At 38.2% G+C, this 18,157-nt stretch overlaps 1 protein-coding gene across 2 annotated transcripts; it reads left to right on the top strand.

Moving 5' to 3' along the window:
* The first annotated feature begins 4,433 nt into the window (after nt 1-4,433).
* LOC122045473 (mediator of RNA polymerase II transcription subunit 21-like) lies at nt 4,434-16,543 on the top strand. Of its 2 annotated transcripts, none has more exons than XM_042605703.1 (6): nt 4,434-4,651; nt 4,850-5,070; nt 11,898-11,972; nt 12,223-12,274; nt 12,999-13,086; nt 16,371-16,543. In XM_042605703.1, the coding sequence occupies exons 2-5, from the start codon at nt 4,864-4,866 to the stop codon at nt 13,073-13,075; spliced, it is 411 nt and encodes a 136-aa protein (XP_042461637.1). In that variant the 5' UTR covers nt 4,434-4,651; nt 4,850-4,863; the 3' UTR covers nt 13,076-13,086; nt 16,371-16,543. The 2 variants fall into 2 exon arrangements, with proteins under 2 accessions (XP_042461637.1, XP_042461638.1); XM_042605704.1 differs by having other exon boundaries at nt 4,444-4,651; nt 11,901-11,972.
* The last annotated feature ends 1,614 nt before the right edge of the window (nt 16,544-18,157 follow it).

Genomic DNA, 18,157 nt, shown 5'->3' with positions numbered 1-18,157 from the left:
TCAAGCTTTAATTTGATTTTTATTTTGGTTTACTAAGGATATAAAGATTTTGTTGGTTGAGCTGGACTTGTATCCGAGTTCGGACTTATTGTATACAACTCTTTGTGATCCAAGTATCATATCAAGATACTTGGATCTGGTTGTAAATTTCTCTAGTAATTCTTTTGGTTTGACTATTTCATTTTTCAATATGAAATTATCCTCCTCAAGTTTTGCAACTTGATTTGGGATTTCAGGTTGAGATACTTGGATTTGATTGTAAATTTCTCTAGTAATTCTTTTAGTTCGACTATTTCATTTTTCAATATAAAATTGTCCTCCTCAAGTTTTGCAACTTGATTTGGGATTTCAGGTTAAGTTGGCTTAACTGTTGAATTTGATTTTAATTATTCATTAAGTGTTTTATTTTCTTTTGTTAGTTTGTTTATTTTATTTCCAAAGTTAGATAGTTTCTTATTTAAACATGTAATAATTTTAAAAAACTTTTTGCTTAAACCAAAATGTGTTGGGACTTTCGGGCCGCAAAAACTGCTTTTTGCTTTGCGGAAACCCCGAAGTTCCATGCCACCAGATCCGTGCGAAGATTAAAATTTTCATGTACATGTTTTCTAATCCTAGATCTACATGGTACAGAAGTTATACCTTTGATGTGAAGCCCTTCGCTTATCCCGCTCGTCCAAAATTTACCGGATCTCAAGGGTGTCAAGTGAATACCCCTCTATGTGTATCCACACAAGCAAAAAATGGAGAAGAAACCTTAGAGTGTGCTAGCACTCTTGAAGGTTTCGGCCAAGGTGGAGGAGAGGGAGAGAAGAAGATGAGAGGAGGAAGAAGAAGGAGTGAATGAGCACACAAAACATTCAACACCACATTTAAAGTGGTCGACCACTTCAAGAGGGGTTTTTAAACTCCATAGAATACCAAGAGTCACAACTCTTGATCTCCCTCATAAGGTGGCACACACATGTACTATCCTTGATGATGTGGAACATCATCATTGGCCCACTCTATGCCAACTCACAAATGAGGTGGCATTGGTCAAGTCAAACTTGATCTTTCATCTTCCCTTCTTAAGTCAAGTCAAACTTGACCTCTTCTCTCCCATGGTTGATCAAATCTAATCATTTGATTCAAACCAATTTAATTTAATGAATCTATATCCATTGAATTAAATTGACTCAATGAATCCAAATCTAATTAGACTAATTTAACACATGAACCAAATTTAGTCTAACTCAATTAGTTTAATTTGGATTACTCTTAATCCAACTTGGTTCATCACATGAACCTAATCCTCTTGGTTCATCATATGAACCTAATATCCATCTAATTGCCCTTTGTGTGTGACCCTATATGTTCTTGTAACGATGGCAATGCTCCTAAACATATTTAGAAGCATAAGTAATAAGCGGTATCTAGCAACACATCATTATTACCCAAGTTACAAGAATGTTGAGATCCAATATCACCTTGTGACTACTAATTGTGACTCTTCACAATATATGACAATGTCCTTCTATCCTTGACATCTAGATTGATCAATGTGAGGTATAGATCGTGTCATCCTCTAATCAATCTAAATCTTGAACTCCAAGTAGACTCACTCTAATCAAATGAGCTCAATATCTCATATTGACTCATTTGGGCATGACCATGCACTTAGTGGTCTCACTCTATCAAGAATAATGATGTCACTCCTATCATATAGGAGGCATAGATCTCATCTACATCACTCACATCCCTCCGCATAATTTGTTACATACCCAGTAATCGCCTTTATGGTCCACCCAGTTACGAGTGTCGTTTGACGAAGCCAAAGTATGCAACTCCTTATGTAGGGAACCATGGTGACTTCAGGTCTAAGGACTAATAGTCATACTAATAGCCACATGAGAAAGTATATGACACTTATATAACGATCCATGATACTTTCTCATAGCGGGTCATTCAGTATACATTCTCCAATGCATACCCATGTGTCAACTTGATATCTCTATATCCATGACTTGTGAGATTAAGTCATCGAGTTGACCTACATGCTAGTCTCGTCGCATTAACATTGTCCCTGAATGTTAATACTTGACTAGGAATGATTAAGAGTAGTGTTCTCTATATCATCTCACTATCAATTCAACTAATTGATTGATATAGATAAGAACCTTCTACTCAAGGACGCTATTATACTTAGTTATTTGACACCAATACAATTAAGTATAATAACCATAAAAAAATGCCTTTATAAATATATAGGAATATGATACATCGAGTCCATACAACAATCATCATATGATTATCTTTAGGGCTCTAACTAACAAAATGTACCTCATCGGAACCTTCAGAAATGAGTACGGACTCGTAGCTTGACTCGGGTTCGGACCCGTCTTTTGATTTTCTCTCTGATTCTGGTTCGTACACCATCAGTGCAAGGTAGTTGATGTGCTTTGGTTCTTCTCCGTCTAATTCCTCCGTGGACGATTTGTCTCAAGTCGCCTTAAGGGCTTTCTTCTTCTTGAGATTAGGGCAGTCGGTCTTGTAGTACCCCTTCTTGTTGCATCTAAAGCATGTCACATTCTTGTTGTTAGAGTTAGAGGTGGAGTTGATCTTCTGCAGGTCCTTGTTGGTTAAGTTCTTCTTTCTCTTAGTGAATATTTTTCTTACCAAGTTCATCAGGTATTCTTCATCATCTGAGTCTGGGTCAGACTTGACTTCAGGTTTCGGCTTAGTTCTGGATTTCCCTTTTGATGTTCCTGCAACAAGAGCAATACCTTTCTCGCTTTTGGAGTTAGTTTGTTCATGTAGCTCTAGTTCATAGAAAATTTCATCTAATTTCAATTTAGATAAATTCCTCAAAATTTTATAGACATCCACGATGGACGCCCACAGTGCATTTCGTGGAAAAATATTTAGGTCATACCTGATTAAGTCTCGGTTTTCTATCTAATGGTCGATTGTGTGAAGCCCATTGAGGATATCTTTTATCCTCGCGTGCAACTGACTGGCGGATTCTCCTTCCTGCATTTTAATATTAAATAATTTATTTAAAAATAAATCCCTTTTAATTACCTTTGCATCGTTAGTTCCCTCGTGTAGTTCAATGAGCTTGTCTGCAATCGAAAGTCCTCAGAGCAGTCGTCAGGCACAGCAGAGTCGCAGTAGGAGCTCAGAGCAGTCAGAAAGCCTTTTGGATGCGTAGAAGCTCGTATGAGTGTTGTATTTGAAACTTTGGGCGAACATCCTTATAAAAGGCTTAGAGGGCGCCTTCTATAGCCATTGAAGGCTCCTCCAACCCGAGAAATCTGATTCTGATCGTCCCGTCTCTTATCCGTGTTGAAATCCAAAGTTCATCCTGTGGAAGACGCCTTCCAAAGCCTTTGATGGCGCGCCTTCCATCAGCATTGAAGGCACCTTCGGATACTGTTTATTCGAAGGCTTTTTTTTGCTCTTTTGTCTTGTAAAAAGATGTTAGTCTAAAAATACCTACCCTGCAAAACAAATTTAGTACAGTTATAAAAATGAGTAGTAATTAATTCCTGTCCTCCCATGACCAGAACTAGTCAAGGTCTCAGATTAGGGATCCGAAATGGACCTAACCTGGACTGACGCCTACTGCCCCCTTAACTGGGATGCGTTCTCACTTAGTCACTCTCCTCTAGTGACTTACCTTACTAGTTTGCCAATTGTTCGATCCACGGACTCAACTAGACTTCTTGCCAGATATTCGGTCAGTCCGTTGACCTATCTGGACTTCTTACCAGATATCTGGTCATCCCATTGACCTATCTGGACTTCTTGCCAGATATCCAGTCTACCTGTCGACCTATCTAGACTACTTGCTAGATATCTGGACTTCTTGTTTCATTCTGAAAGGAGAGTATTTAGGTGAACAAAACCCTAAGCACTTGAATGGGCAGACCTCTGTGTGGATTTCGTCGGAGACTCTTAACGTCCGTCGCCTTAGATGTGTGGATTTCATCGGAAACTCTTGGCGTCGCCTTAGAGGGCACACTGTGTGGATTCTATCGGAAACCCCTGGACGCTGGGACACACGAAGGCAAGATTTCGCTGGGGGATGATGACCATGGATTTCCATGAGTTAAGAAAGAGGGGAATGAATCTCGTATGCATCCAAACTATTTTATTAATTTTATATTTAAAACTAAACAAATGTGGCTCGGATGCATTGGAAAACGGCATCCGGAGGAAGGAGACTTAGACGGTTGACAGAAGGGATAGGAAGGGAATGATACTATTTTTAATAATTTTTTTTGATAATTTTAAAACTAAGTTGCTTATTGTAATAAATAAGAAAACCTAACTACTTCTTTTAATAAAAAACTGCTAATCTTTCTCTTCTTTTCCAGCTTTCTTAAAAAAACATCTTTTCTGTCTGGATCCGCACCTCAGCGTAAACAAAGCACCTTCAGATTGAAAGGGGTACAATTTGTTTGTTGATTTGAGCAACTCAGGTGTAACTGAAGGGTTTCAATGGCTCTTTAGTTGGGCCAGAAAGGCACATATGAACCTTTAGTTGGGCCTTCAGTCGAGATCGAAGACTTCTGCTCGCGGAGAATACTCTCCCGGTCCCGACCGATGCCGCTTCCTTCCCCCGTCCGCCGACGGCGCATCCTCCTCCTCTTGTAGCTGGTCGCAGGTATTTCCTTCCTTTTCCACTCCGTTTAATCGTCGTTGGTATTCTTCCATTCTTTGCGGCTGTTAGTCGCCCGTCGGCAGGCGAGGGTTTTGTTGCCAGCTTAATCATCAACATGAATCAATGTATTTTCGTTTTTTTTTTAAATTTTTTGTTGTTTATATGTTTCTGCTCATCTGGAAATCTTTTGTTTCTGAATAGATTGAGTGCGAGTCATGGATATTATCTCTCAACTACAAGAGCAAGTGAACGCCATGGGCTTGCTTATCTTGAATACCTTTGGAACCCTGCAGAGAGATGCTCCCCCTGTCCGTCTGTCACCTAACTATCCTGAGCCAGCAGCTAATGCTTCAGAAGAGACCATTGACATTATGGAGCATCCAAAGACAATGAGTACCGCTCTAGTTGAAGCTGCAAAGAAGGTCCTTTTTTTTCTCTTTCCCAGAAATCGTGCACTTTAAATGTCCTAAGAAGTGGAAAATTTAGTGATTGTTATGGATTTGTCTTAGTTTCTTGTGTGGAAAATGAGAGATTAAAACTAGTTGATGAAAACCAGCCGATGAAATTTTCGTTCTAACTTTTAGTGATCAATGTTGGACAATCTGTTGTCGATATTGGGGAAATTACAGAGTTGAAATTACTCAAAATCAATTCTAACTTATTTGTTGAGATGACCTGAGCGGATAATCTCAGGCTGCCAGCTGGGCTGATTCTGTCAAGCTTCCGATGGTCCGAGTTGCAGAGTTGATGCGGTGCGTAGCAGAATCGTGAATCGATCGTCGAATCAGGAAGTCGTTCCACCTCCGGCTATGCTTTGAGATTCTCTTGGATTGTATGTTCCTAGGATATAACGGCAAAACCACGCATGCAACCAAGCACTGGTTGTTCGTGGAGAACTGAAAATGCACCCAAGTATTATCACGAGTAGTTCAGCCGAACGAATGCACGACTGAGAGAAAAGAATCGGGGAACGAAGGTGGAGGAATTCTTTTGCTTTCGCTTTTGCTCTCGCTCTTGCTCTTGCTCTTGCTCTGCTTATGATCTAGTCTCCTTATATAGATCTCACATTGCGTGCAATGAATAATCAAATTATGGTCATTTAATATTGGGTTTAATGTTACCATTAATGAGTTTAATGTAATGTTGAGACATTACGGAATCATTATTAATGGGTTTAATGACGGCAATAACACCGAGACGTTATGAAGTCTTCATTAATGAGTTTAATATCACAATTAATGTCAAGACATTACGAAATTGTCATTAATTTTATATTAATACTTCCGTTACACTCTTGAGCAGGTAGCAAAAAGAGATTCAAGTGGCAAAATGATGGTTTATTCACTTGGGCAAATCGTGCCTTGACCGGTCCGACATTCAACATGCACAGGTCGTGCTCGCACACGAGTCAACCTTGATTCAGTATAATCCGAGCCATGGATTTACACCCACCCCTGCGCACCCACGCGTGAGAGAGTCTCTCCCCATGCATATGTTTACAACATCAATGCATGTGTCATAATTTAAACCAACAATAAAGCCAAGAGACTTCTAATGTTTGACTAATGATCCATACACAATAGAGTATCTTCATCTCTACCTTTTTATTCCATTCACATTTCCAATAATCCCCTATATGAATGGAATACATGGTATGTAATAGCATTCAATAGTTGAGTCAAGTATAGGATAGGCAAATTTTACCCTTTGAGTCTTCCCTTTTGTGCTTACTGGCTAACAATAGATATGATGTCCCTGAACTGTTGTGCCGTCTGTGTAAGCATTGACAAATCTCACCAAGACTCTCCCTGATACAGCTCAGTTTTCGTGAGTATTTTCGTTCTTGACCATGAACACACCTGATTTTGTGAGAAGCTCTAAAAATTGTGCCTCCAATTCTCTTCGAAGCGGCCTCACTTCTTTTTTATATAGGTGATCTATCGAGAGTAACCTTCTACTCTTCTTAATTATTAAAAGTCCATCAACTTACCCTAGTCTGGTCACTGTTTTATTGGATTATCCCCCACAATGTGTCTAGTCAGTGCAAATTAGTTATTCCTTTGAACCTAGTTCTTGGGATTTCCAGTCAGTATAGGTTGGGTGTCCTCTGTATTGATTGCTGACAACGACATCAAACTCATTCCTCGTGATGAGCTTGCAACTAACTCTCGATTTAACCTTTTGGTTAGCGGATCCGTTAGGTTATCCTTTGGCTTCACATAGTCAACAGTTGAGAGTAGTTGTCTAATGGTATTATGTCTACGACGTATATACCTAGACTTATCTCTGTGCCCGACCAATTGCTGATTAACTATCGCAATGTATGCAAATTGATGACACAAGTTTCGGCCATCTTGGAATATCTTCTAAGAATTGCCGTAGTCATTCAACCTTTTCACCACATTTGTCAAGAGTTACAAACTCAGATTCCATCGTGGATCTAGTTATTGCCGTTTGCTTAGAAGATTTTCAGAAAATGACTGCATCTCCCAAAGTGAATACATATCTACTTGTAGTCTTAGAGTCTTTTATATCAGACATCCAATTCGCATCGCTGTATCATTCGATCACAGCAAGATATCTCGTATAGTGCAGTCCATATTCACGAGTATACCTCAAGTACCTCAGTACTTTTGTTATCCCTTTCCAGTGCTCAACACCGGGATTACTCGTATATGTACTCAGTTTACTTCCTGCGTAGGTCAAGTCTGGTCGTGTATAACTTATCAGGTATATCAAACTTCCAATCACTCAAGAATCTCTATCTGAGAGATACTTTTACCTCAATTTTTCGAGAGATGTTGATTTATATCTATCAACGTTCGTGCCAACGCAGTATCACCCTTAGTGAATTTCTCAAGAATTTTGTCCACGTAATGGGACTGACTAAGAACAAGTTTTTCTGTCTTTCTAAGAATTTTGATTCCTAGAATCACATCAGCTAAGCTCATGCCTTTCATGTCAAATCTTGAGTTCAACATATCTTTAGTGGATTTGATTATCTTATTATTACTCCCAATGATAAGTATGTCAATTTATATATAGTCACAAGATGACATAGAGATCATGTGGACACATTTAGCACACTTATTGATCTTGAATCCACATTCCTTCATGACATTATCAAATTTCTCATGTTACTACTTTGATGATTGTTTTAAGCCATATAATGACTCCACCAATCTACAAACCTTGATTTCCCTGTCCTGACATAGAAAATCCTTCATGTTGCTCCATGTAGATTTTCTCTTCTAAATTTCTGTTTAAAAAAGTTGTTTTTACATCCATCTGATATATTTCATGATTCCACAAAGCGGCTATAGCTAACAATACTTTAATAGAAGTTATTCTCGACACCAGAGAATACATATCAAAGTAATCAAGGCATTCTCGTTGTCGGTATCCTTTAATTACCAATCTGGCCTTATACTTATCAATTGTGTCATCTGACTTTATTTTCTTCTTGAATATTCACTTGCAACCTAGTGGTTTACTTCTTGGAGGAAGATCCACAAGTTCCCAAGTGTGATTTTGCAAGATAGATTTTATCTTAGATACAATTGTCTCTTTCCAGTGAGATCTGTCAGAAGAGCTTACGACTTTAGAGTAACTTCGGGGCTCACTTTCCAACATGAAAGTGATAAAATATTATCTATAAGATTTTTTCATCCGAGCTCTTTTGCTCCATCTAAGCTCAACCTCGACTGGTTTATTATCATCTTCTTCGTCTTGTGTTTCATATGCCCATTTTGAAGAGCTAACATGCTCTTGGGTTTTATACGAAAATATATGCTCGAAGAACGAGACATTTCTCGATTCTATTATCGAGTTCTTGTGTATATCTGGTATTTGTGACTCATAAATAAAAAATCGATACGCACTGCTATTATATGCATATCCAATAAATATGCAATCAACCGTCTTTGGTCTTATCTTAATCCTTTTCGGATTAGACACCAACACTTGGCAAGACGCCCCCACATTCGTAAATATTTATAGGACGGTTGTCTTTCATTTCACAATTCATCAACGTTCTTATCTATCTTATTCTGGGGCACCTTATTTAAAAGGTAATTAGTTGTTAACACAACTTCCTCCCACATGCACTCTAGCTGTTTAGAGCTCAATAGAAGAGCATTCATCATCTCCTTTAGAGTTCGATTCTTCCGCTCAGCAACTCTATTTTGCTGAGGAATTATAAAGAGTTGTTATTTCATGTCTGATCTCATGTTCAGCATACAACTCAGCAAACGGTGATACATATTCGGTCACTTTGAATCACCTCAATCTTCTTATTAAGTTGATTTTCAACTTCATTCTTATATAGAGCAAGTTTCTCTATAACTTCATCCTTACTTTTAAGAAGATACACATAATAATATTTTGTGTTATCATCTATAAAAGTGATGAAGTATTTATTTCCACCACGTGTTGGTGTACCTTTGAGGTCGCACACGTCGGTGTGAATTAGCCCAAGTGGTTCGTTGCTTCTCTCAACATGTTGAAAGGATGACCTTGTCATTTTTGTTTCAACACAAATTTCACACTTGTATTTTGGGTCAGGCTGGAATGTAGGTATGTTTCGCATATTTATTAATTTATGTAACACATCGTAGTTAACATGCCCTAGTTTACCATGCTACAAACATGAAAACTCAAGCATATAAGTGAAAGAGCTTTCATCTTTATTTATCTTAGGCCTAATGGTCATTACATTGAGCTTGAACGACCCATCAGATACATAACCCCTTTCTACAAACATTCTATTATTTGACAATACAATTCTGACTCAAAAACAATGCGAAAATTATGCTTGCTTAACAGTGATCCGGACATTAGATTCTTCCGAATCTTCGAAACATACAACACATTATTTAAAGTAAGGTGTCACTTTCAGCACCACTTTTCCTTGGTCCATGATGTCCGAGGTAGCTGAGTTTCCCATGAACAACTTGTCTCCATTGACTTCTTCAAAGTTGTAGAGCAGCTCCTTATTGCAGCAGACATGTCTGGTGACTCCAGTATCGATCCACCATTGTCGTGGGTTTGAACCGACTAGGTTCAGTTCAGTTCAGAGACCACTGCGCAGAGGCCGTCCATTTCTAGTCCCTCGTTCAGGTTAGTCTCCTGTTTCTTCTTCGGCTTTCTGCATTCCGAAGATTTATGACCAGTTCGACCACAATTGAAGCACTTCCTAGAGAATTTCTTAATAACTCCTCCTATCTTGGAAGTCTTTGGGTTCTTTCGCTTCGAGTTTTGACTATGCTCGACCACGTTAGCTTTCACAGTAGCTTGAGAGAATAGCTTTCTCCCTGAACTCTTGTTGTCTTCTTCGATGCGAAGTCTAACAATGAGTTCTTCCACATTCATCTCCTTTCGCTTGTGCTTCAGGTAATTCTTGAAGTCCTTCGAGTCTTGAAGCAACTTCTCAATAATAGCAGCCACGTAGAAGATTTCACTCAGAACCATCCCTTTTGAGTGGATCTCGTGCAAGATCACTTAAAGCTCCTGGACTTGGCTGATCACCATCTTGGAGTCAACCTTTTGTAGTCCAGGAATCAACCCATGATAAACTTCTTGGCCCTTGCATCCTCCGTCTTGTACTTCTTGTCCAAGGACTCCCACAGCTCCTTAGTCGTTCTCTTCATGCTATACACAACATACAGTGAGTCGGTAAGGCAGTTGAGGATGTAGTTTCGGCAAAGGAATTCAGAATGAGTCCATGCCTCCACTGCACTGATGGCCTGCATGTCAGTATCCTCAGCACGCTTGGGAGGGTCCTCAGTCAAGAATTGAGCCAGATTGAGCGTTGTCAAGTAGAAGAATATCTTCTGCTGCTGCCTTTTGAAGTTCACTCTAGTGAACTTCTTTGGTTTCCCCATAGTTGATTGTCACAGTTTCAATCGGGGCAGAGAGAGCCTTAAGGTGTTGAGTCTGTTGCACCTTAATACTTTGTTTTGTGGCTATCTCTACAGAACTCAATCTATTTCAAGATTGTTGGACAACCCGTTGTCGGAGATATTGGGGAAATTACAGAATTGAAATTACACAAAATCATTTCTAATTTATCTATTGAGATGACCTGAGCGGATAATTTCAGGCTGCCAGCGGGGCTGGTTCAGCCAAGCTTCCGGTGGTCCGAGTTGCAAAGTTGATACGGTGTGTAGTAGAATCGGGAGTTGATCACCGAATCAGGAAGAAAATTCGTTAAGATACCAAGGTCTCGTTCAACGCAATTTCCTTGAAACATATTCGTCCCACCTTAGCTGTGCTTCAAGGTTCTCTCGGGTTGTCTGTTCCCAAGATAAAACAGCAAAACCATGCACGCAACCAAGCACTGGTTGTTCATGGTGAATTGAGAATGCACTCGAATGTTATCACGAATGGTTCAGCCAAACGGATGCATGGCTGAGAGCAAAGAATCGAGGAACGAAGATGGAGGAATTATTTTGCTTTCGCTTTCGCTTTTGCTCTCGTTGTTGCTCTTGCTCTTGCTTTTGCTCAAGATCCAGTCTCCTTATATGGGAGTTTTCACCTTGCTTGCAATGAATGACCAAATTATGGTCATTTAATGTTGGGTTTAATGTCGTTATTAATATAATGTCGTGACGTTACGGAATCATTATTAATGGGTTTAATGACGTCATCAATGCCGAGGCATTACGAAGTCACCATTAATGAGTTTAATATCATCATTAATGTTGAGACGTTAAGGAATTGTCATTAATTTTATATTAATGCTTCCGTTACACTCTGCTCAGCAGAAAGAGGTGGCAAAATGTTGGTTTATTCACTTAGACAAATCTTACCTTAACCGGTCCGGCATTCAACGTGCGCAGGTCGTGCTCGCACATGAATCAACCTTGGTTCAATATAATCCAGGTCCTGGATTTGCACTCACCCCTGCGCACCCACGCGTGAGAGAGTCTCTCCCCATGCATATGTTTACAATATCAATGCATGTGCCATAATTTAAACCAACAATAAAGTCAAGATATTTCTAATGTGGGATTAACAATCCATGCACAATAGTCTCTTCGTCTCTACCTCATTATTCCATTCACATTTCCAACAATCAATGTCATACTTTTTTGTTCATTGATATATTTTCTCGTGCCACTCTAGCCTTATCCAGTGTTTTAAAAATACTGATTATACTTTCAAGTTTTAACCTGAAGAAATATTTTGTCTTTTCTATGTCATGACTGTATCCTCTTTATTTCTACTAAGCAGAGTGTTTCTTTCATAGCAGTTTGATGTCCTTGTTACCGCCTTGCCCTTATCAGGGGAAGAGGCTCAGCTCAAAAGAATTGCAGAACTCCAGGTAAAATGGATAATTTGGCTTAGTCTTCACAGTTTTGGAAACGATCTCTTGCAAAAAGTATGATAAGACTGCGTACAATGGATCCTTCTCCGAGACCCTACATGGCGGGAGCTTCATGCACCATGCTGCCCTTTTTAGTCTTCACAGATCACATTGAAATGAACGGGAGTTTTGGAAGGAAAAACAACACATCTCTATGTTACTACTACTTTTGTGAGCTCAAACTGTTTGTTTGTCACTTGATTTTCAGGCAGAGAATGAAGCAGTGCGTTTGGAGCTTCAAAAACAACTAGAGGCCACAGGCATGTTGTGTTCCTACCATTCTAGAATGGAGTTTTTCAGTTTTCTTGTTTGTAATGGGACTACATCAATTCATATTATTTTTTATATGATGGTTTATTTGATCCAAAGCCATACACTGTGTTTTATGAAATCTGGACCAAAGTTTGAGAAACTAGCATTAGCTCGCTTTTGTATGAAAAACACGATACAATAAAGGTGGTTTATCCTTTGATATTTCATTTTAATGAAAGATCACAAAGATAGAAAATACTTATTTCCATATTCTCATTGCAACTACAAATTTATTCGCTGAACAAAATGAAAGAAGATTCCAGTACCTTTTTTTCTTCATGCCTTAGGTAACATTATCCCTTATTTTCACAGCCTACTTTCGTCCTGTTGATTCAGATATATTAATACTTGGGAAGTCAAAGAATACAAAAAGCTGATGTTTCTCTAATACACTCTTTGGTAAAAGAAGCATACCAAAGATACGGAAAATGCTTCCTAGTGTTATTTTTTTTTGTTTTTGTTTATTAATTATCGTCTACCAAAGTGTCCAATGTAAAATAATTCTTCCTACAATTTACTATTCTAACTTGTTTAGCTTTTCTAATGTAAGGTACTAGATAGGTGAATTATTATAGATAACATGATATGTTTAGCTTGCAAATGGTATATAATGGTGTTAAATTGTGGAGTCTCATGAATTTAATTCTTTTTGGACAATTTATCTTATCACAGAGAAAGAGTTGAAGCAGGTTCAGGAGCTCTTCGATGAAGCGGCAGATAACTGTTTGAACCTTAAAAAACCTGTTTAATCAAATTGCCAGTAAGTTAATATGTTAATTTTTGATGGCACTCCATTTCCTTATTGCAACTTTATTTACCATGCTGTTTGATTTTACATTTTGGAGATGTGTTTAGATGGAATTCATTTAGTATTGCAGAAAATATTTTTAAGGGTATTAAAATAATTAGGATGGTTTATTATAGGGTAATTTCAATTTGAAGAATTTTTTGCTTCTTCCACTTCTCAGTCCATCCATCTTGTATTATTTGTTCCTTAATATATTAGCCAAACCCTTCTCTATTAGACATGACAGTTGCCATCCATATGTTCCAATTATTTAGGTTGACTATGTTTTACCATTTAGCCATATCAATCTTATTGCGAATATTGTTGTGACATAGTTTTTCATTGCTCATTAAATCCTTCATCTTTTCCTTCCAAACTTATTAATAATATTGGGTGTCGATTAATGATTGTAACAATGTATACTATTCCTTCAATTGACTTGTGTTATATACAGAAAAGTAATTGATAGTATATAGCATCTTGAATCTTCCCCTTGGCCTTCTAAATTTTTCTTTTTTATTTGACCAGAAACAATCAATCATAGTTGTTGGGTCACAATGGTCAGTTAACTGTTTTTGTTCACCATCAAAGCAAAAACATAACTAAGATATTAAAACTCCTACTTAATGCTATATAATTATAGTCTCTAAGACAAAAACTATAGTATTCTTACTTAATTTGGGTACTTTGAACTAGGTATCCACATCCAACCCAAGATCCAAGTACGCTATATTTTTGGGATTTGTAAACCCACTCAAAACCTAAATATTCCAAATTTCTTGATCAAAGTAGACAAATCCATTTGATCAAATTTTTTGCCCACCCTTATATGTATGATTGAATGCCATATATGATATGAAATGTATCAATAATTCAAATTTGCAACATTCATAAAAAATGTCATCATAGTCAATGTTGGACAGTTTCTTTTTTTTTTTCAATTATACATTTTGCAATAATTACAAAAGAGTTAAAGATGAGTTTATTGTTGTTAAAAAGATTATGATATTATGTGCCATTTTTGAAATATCTTCATTTGATTTATTTTGTTGATGGCACAAAAATGATACTCTTGTTTGTTGACATTGGCTTTCGTAGCCAATTGGTCGAATAGGAACATGGATGACTATTTTGCAAGGAGGCTTTCATAAATTAATTTCTTGTATGAATGAGAAATTAATGTACAAAATTCTTCAAGTAATAAAGGGTTGGTCTAATTTTATCGGATGAAGATCTTGGCTTGAGTGTAATTCATAGATATGAATGTATGAGTGCTAACTTAAATACGAGCAAGTGTTAATTCTCATGAAATCAATATGTGATACTAAATTGTTTGAAAATAATGGGATTGATAAATCCCAAATTTGGCTTACAAACAGAAGGTTGAAAATTGGGCCGTAAACAGAAGAATGGATTTAATAAAGCAGGGGTACTTTAATTAAGTCCTAAATTAAATCAATGCTTACTTTCATGTTTGTGCCCACCACTACTTGTAGCACGTCCGTAGGTGCTCCACTACTACTCCCAATGAAAGCTCATTGTGCTTACACCTCAAATTTAGAGGAGTACGTTCTACCCATCAGTCATTAACTTATTGATGAGCTACCCTAAACTAGTTGGATCAACTTTGACATATCTCATCTAACATTGTTTATTATTGTGTTAATTACTCAATTTAGTATGAAAATTTGATGTTTTATTGAGTCGAACGAACTTTCAATTTTAATAAATCTATGCACATACTTTTAATTTTATAACAAATTTATCCCATTATTAATTTAACACATTATAAAAAGACAATCCAGTACACGAAGCAACCATCAATATGGGGTTCCGAGGAAGAATCTATTGCACGCAATTTTCTTTGCATTCTAAGAAGCTATTTTTGTGACGTGAATTATATGACCTCTAGATCATAGGTAACAATTTTATCGTCATGCCAAGACTCCCTTTCTAATTTAACACATTATATTTGATAAAATTAGATTGTTGTTATATATGCATTGAAATATCAAAAATTCCTGCCATTTTTAGCAATTATTCCTTTATCATTATCATCTTATATCACAAAATTGTCATGATTTGGACTAGTTTGTGGCACTCCCAAGTTTAGGCACATATCATGGGTTAGTGAGGAAAGTTACTTGACTTTGATAAAGTAAAACAATTTAAATGGAGTTATCAAGTTCAAATTGAAAAAACAAACAAATCAAACAAATGACAGTTTATACACTAAATAGGTATGCATTGGTTGGGTAATTGATAGAAGTAACATAAAAATTAGTTTTGGTTTTGGTTGGAGTAACTGTGAAGTAGCACAACATGATAATTTAATCTAACATATTGATTATATAACAAAATTTTGAGTAATAAAGTTGTAATTGAATGCAAATTTGGTTCAAACTGAACCTAACTTGTACCAAACCAACAATTTTGGTTATCTTTCAATTTGATTTACATATTAATTTGCTTTTGTTTTATTTAAAATATTAACATTACAATTTTTGGTTCAATCCAATTGGTTCAATTTGGTGCTGTTGGAACCGAATGAAAACTCATGATTGAAGTCAATATTTAGCCCTAAAATGTAATGGTTAGTTCTTTCATTGGTTGAGTTGTGATTTTCATGGTAAGGTGAATGTTTTGGGAAGAGTTAGTTGTACGATGGCAGTGCCACCATCAGAGCCTCACTCGTCACCCATCGGGTGATTTTGGATTTGGTTGGATTGTATAACTCGATGAAAGGCATCGAACCTTAACTCTTAAATGGAGGAGATTATGATCATCCAGAGAATTGTGGCCTGATAGAGTTTTTAAAGTTATAATCCAGTGGTTAATTTTAAACTATGAATTAATTGACAACATTGTCATACTTTAGATTTAATCCCACATTTGAAGTAATGGACAAAACGGAAGGAGTTTATAGGTTTTGATGAGTTAGCAATATTCAGAATCTTCATCTACCTTCTCTGCACTTGTATCCGTAACTTACACTGACGCTAACATTTGGGATAATGAAGACTTAATATTTCAATTGATCTCGCATAAAATATCTTAAAATAGCATTAGCAATGAACTACCATTGATTGGTATGTAATTGTATTCAAAAGTGTATGTTGCTAAGTCTAAATTGTTGTAGTGCAAGAATATGTTGGTGTTGTTATAAAATAACTTTTAAGAAATGATAATTGTAGTTCCAGATCAATTCATTTCTTCTCTCACCGAGCTGATTACATTTTTTTTCCTCCAAAATGCAGAACACACATGGTACTGGAGTTCCCTTCTTATGATGTGGGGGTTGAGCAGCAGCAGAGACATTCTTTGAGCTGTGGGTCTTTGTATATTGAGTTTTTGGGAACCTGAAGTTCCAAATTATGCGTGATTTGTAGTGACATTCGATAGTTTCAACGTAAAAAAAAAGCTTTCAGCATAAGATTTGTTTGGATGTTAAATTATTTGCCTTTCGCTAGATTTCCCATCACATTTAACATGTTGCAATTAATAATAATAAAAATAATTGATCCCGTCCGGAAGCTGAGTCGGATGAAGGTGGGCTTTGCTGTGCTAAAAGTTGACGGAGAGTCGTTGAGACGCTGAGTCAGCGAGGTACCCCCTGGACAAGTTCGCACGGGCGGTTCTACAGAGAGAAATGATCAGGATGATGACGCTATTGATCTGCACACACTCAGACGAGTCCACCGGTCGTTAGAGATCAGAAACCAGGGAAAAAGTCCCCAGGTCAGGCCCTCCGACGCTTAAGTCAGGTACTTTTTCCTCAGAAATCACAGAAAAAGCACGAAAAGTAAAAGACTAGTAAGAAATGACCAGTGAGCGTACTTGCATAAGGGACAAAGCATCCCTTTTTATACTGCAACTGAGACTTTTGGAACCTGGCGAATGTCAGGGAATGTCGGGCGTCAGGCTCTGTCTGGTGGTGGTCGACACGTTGCTTTCTTTTATAGGCTGGCGGAGGAACCAAGAGGAGTATGAGCCTCCCACCGTTAGAATATTCCCTGACATGTGATGATTATTCTATGACAAGTGGTTACGATTCTTTGCATGCTTATTTGTCATGTAGTATCCAACCTCCTGACCCACCTTCGTCTGCGTCATTCAAAGTATGTACATCTCGACGACCTGCTGATTCACGACCGCCTCTGCTTATTGCTATCCCAGGCAAGTACGTTCCGACCTGCACGCTGGATCTGATTCCCTACCGCCTCTGCTTATTGTTATCCAAGGCAAGTACGTTCCAACCTGCACGTTGGGTCTAATTCTCGACCCGCATCTGCTTATTGCTATCCAGGGCATGTACGTTCCGACCTGCACGTTGGGTCTAATTCCCGACCCACATCTGCTTATTGCTATCCAGGGCATGTACGTTCCGACTTGCACGTTGGGTCTAATTCCCGACCCGCATCTACTTATTGCTATCCAGGGCATGTACGCTCCGACCTGCACGTTGGGTCTAATTCCCGACCCGCATCTGCTTATTGCTATCCAGGGCATGTACGTTCCGACCTGCACGTTGGGTCTAATTCCCGACCTGCATCTGTCCGCTGTTATCCATGGTATGAACGTCCCGACCTGCACGCTGGGTCGGTTCCCTGACCTGCACGCTCGACCTGCACGCTGGGTCAGCTTCCCGGCCTGTATCTGTCCGCTGTTATCCATGGTATGAACGTCCCGACCTGCACGCTGGGTCAGCTTCCCGACCTGTATCTGTCCGCTGTTATCCATGGTATGAACGTCCCGACCTGGACGCTGGGTCAGCTTCCCGACCTGTATCGCTTCATCGGAAGTTTTATTCGGTATACCCATCCAGTCAATAAGCTGGCTCCCTAATCGCACTCAATCCCTTATTATATCTGACCCATGGATCCGATCCTCAATTGACTTTGATCATGTGGGTCAGGTCCATTTTCGATTCCCTTCGAGGTCAGATCCGGCCCACCTCGTAAATACTGTCCTTTGACCAGTCCCTTAACTGAAGCTTTGACTTTAGCCACATGTGCCGGAATCTTGACCTTCTTGTAATTCTGAT

The sequence above is a fragment of the Zingiber officinale genome, chromosome 2B (assembly GCF_018446385.1).
Source record: "Zingiber officinale cultivar Zhangliang chromosome 2B, Zo_v1.1, whole genome shotgun sequence".
Classification (NCBI taxonomy): domain Eukaryota; kingdom Viridiplantae; phylum Streptophyta; class Magnoliopsida; order Zingiberales; family Zingiberaceae; genus Zingiber; species Zingiber officinale.
Note: the sequence above shows the minus strand (reverse complement) of the source record. Positions and strands in the feature narration are given on the sequence as shown.

What these genes read in the sequence shown, in the direction of transcription:
- LOC122045473 (XM_042605703.1), top strand. Translation starts at nt 4,864, where the DNA reads ATGGATATTATCTCTCAACTACAAGAGCAAGTGAACGCCATGGGCTTG. An exon ending in TAGTTGAAGCTGCAAAGAAG is followed by an intron (nt 5,071 to 11,897) that starts GTCCTTTTTTTT and finishes TTTCTTTCATAG; the next exon opens with CAGTTTGATGTCCTTGTTAC. An exon ending in AAAACAACTAGAGGCCACAG is followed by an intron (nt 12,275 to 12,998) that starts GCATGTTGTGTT and finishes ATCTTATCACAG; the next exon opens with AGAAAGAGTTGAAGCAGGTT.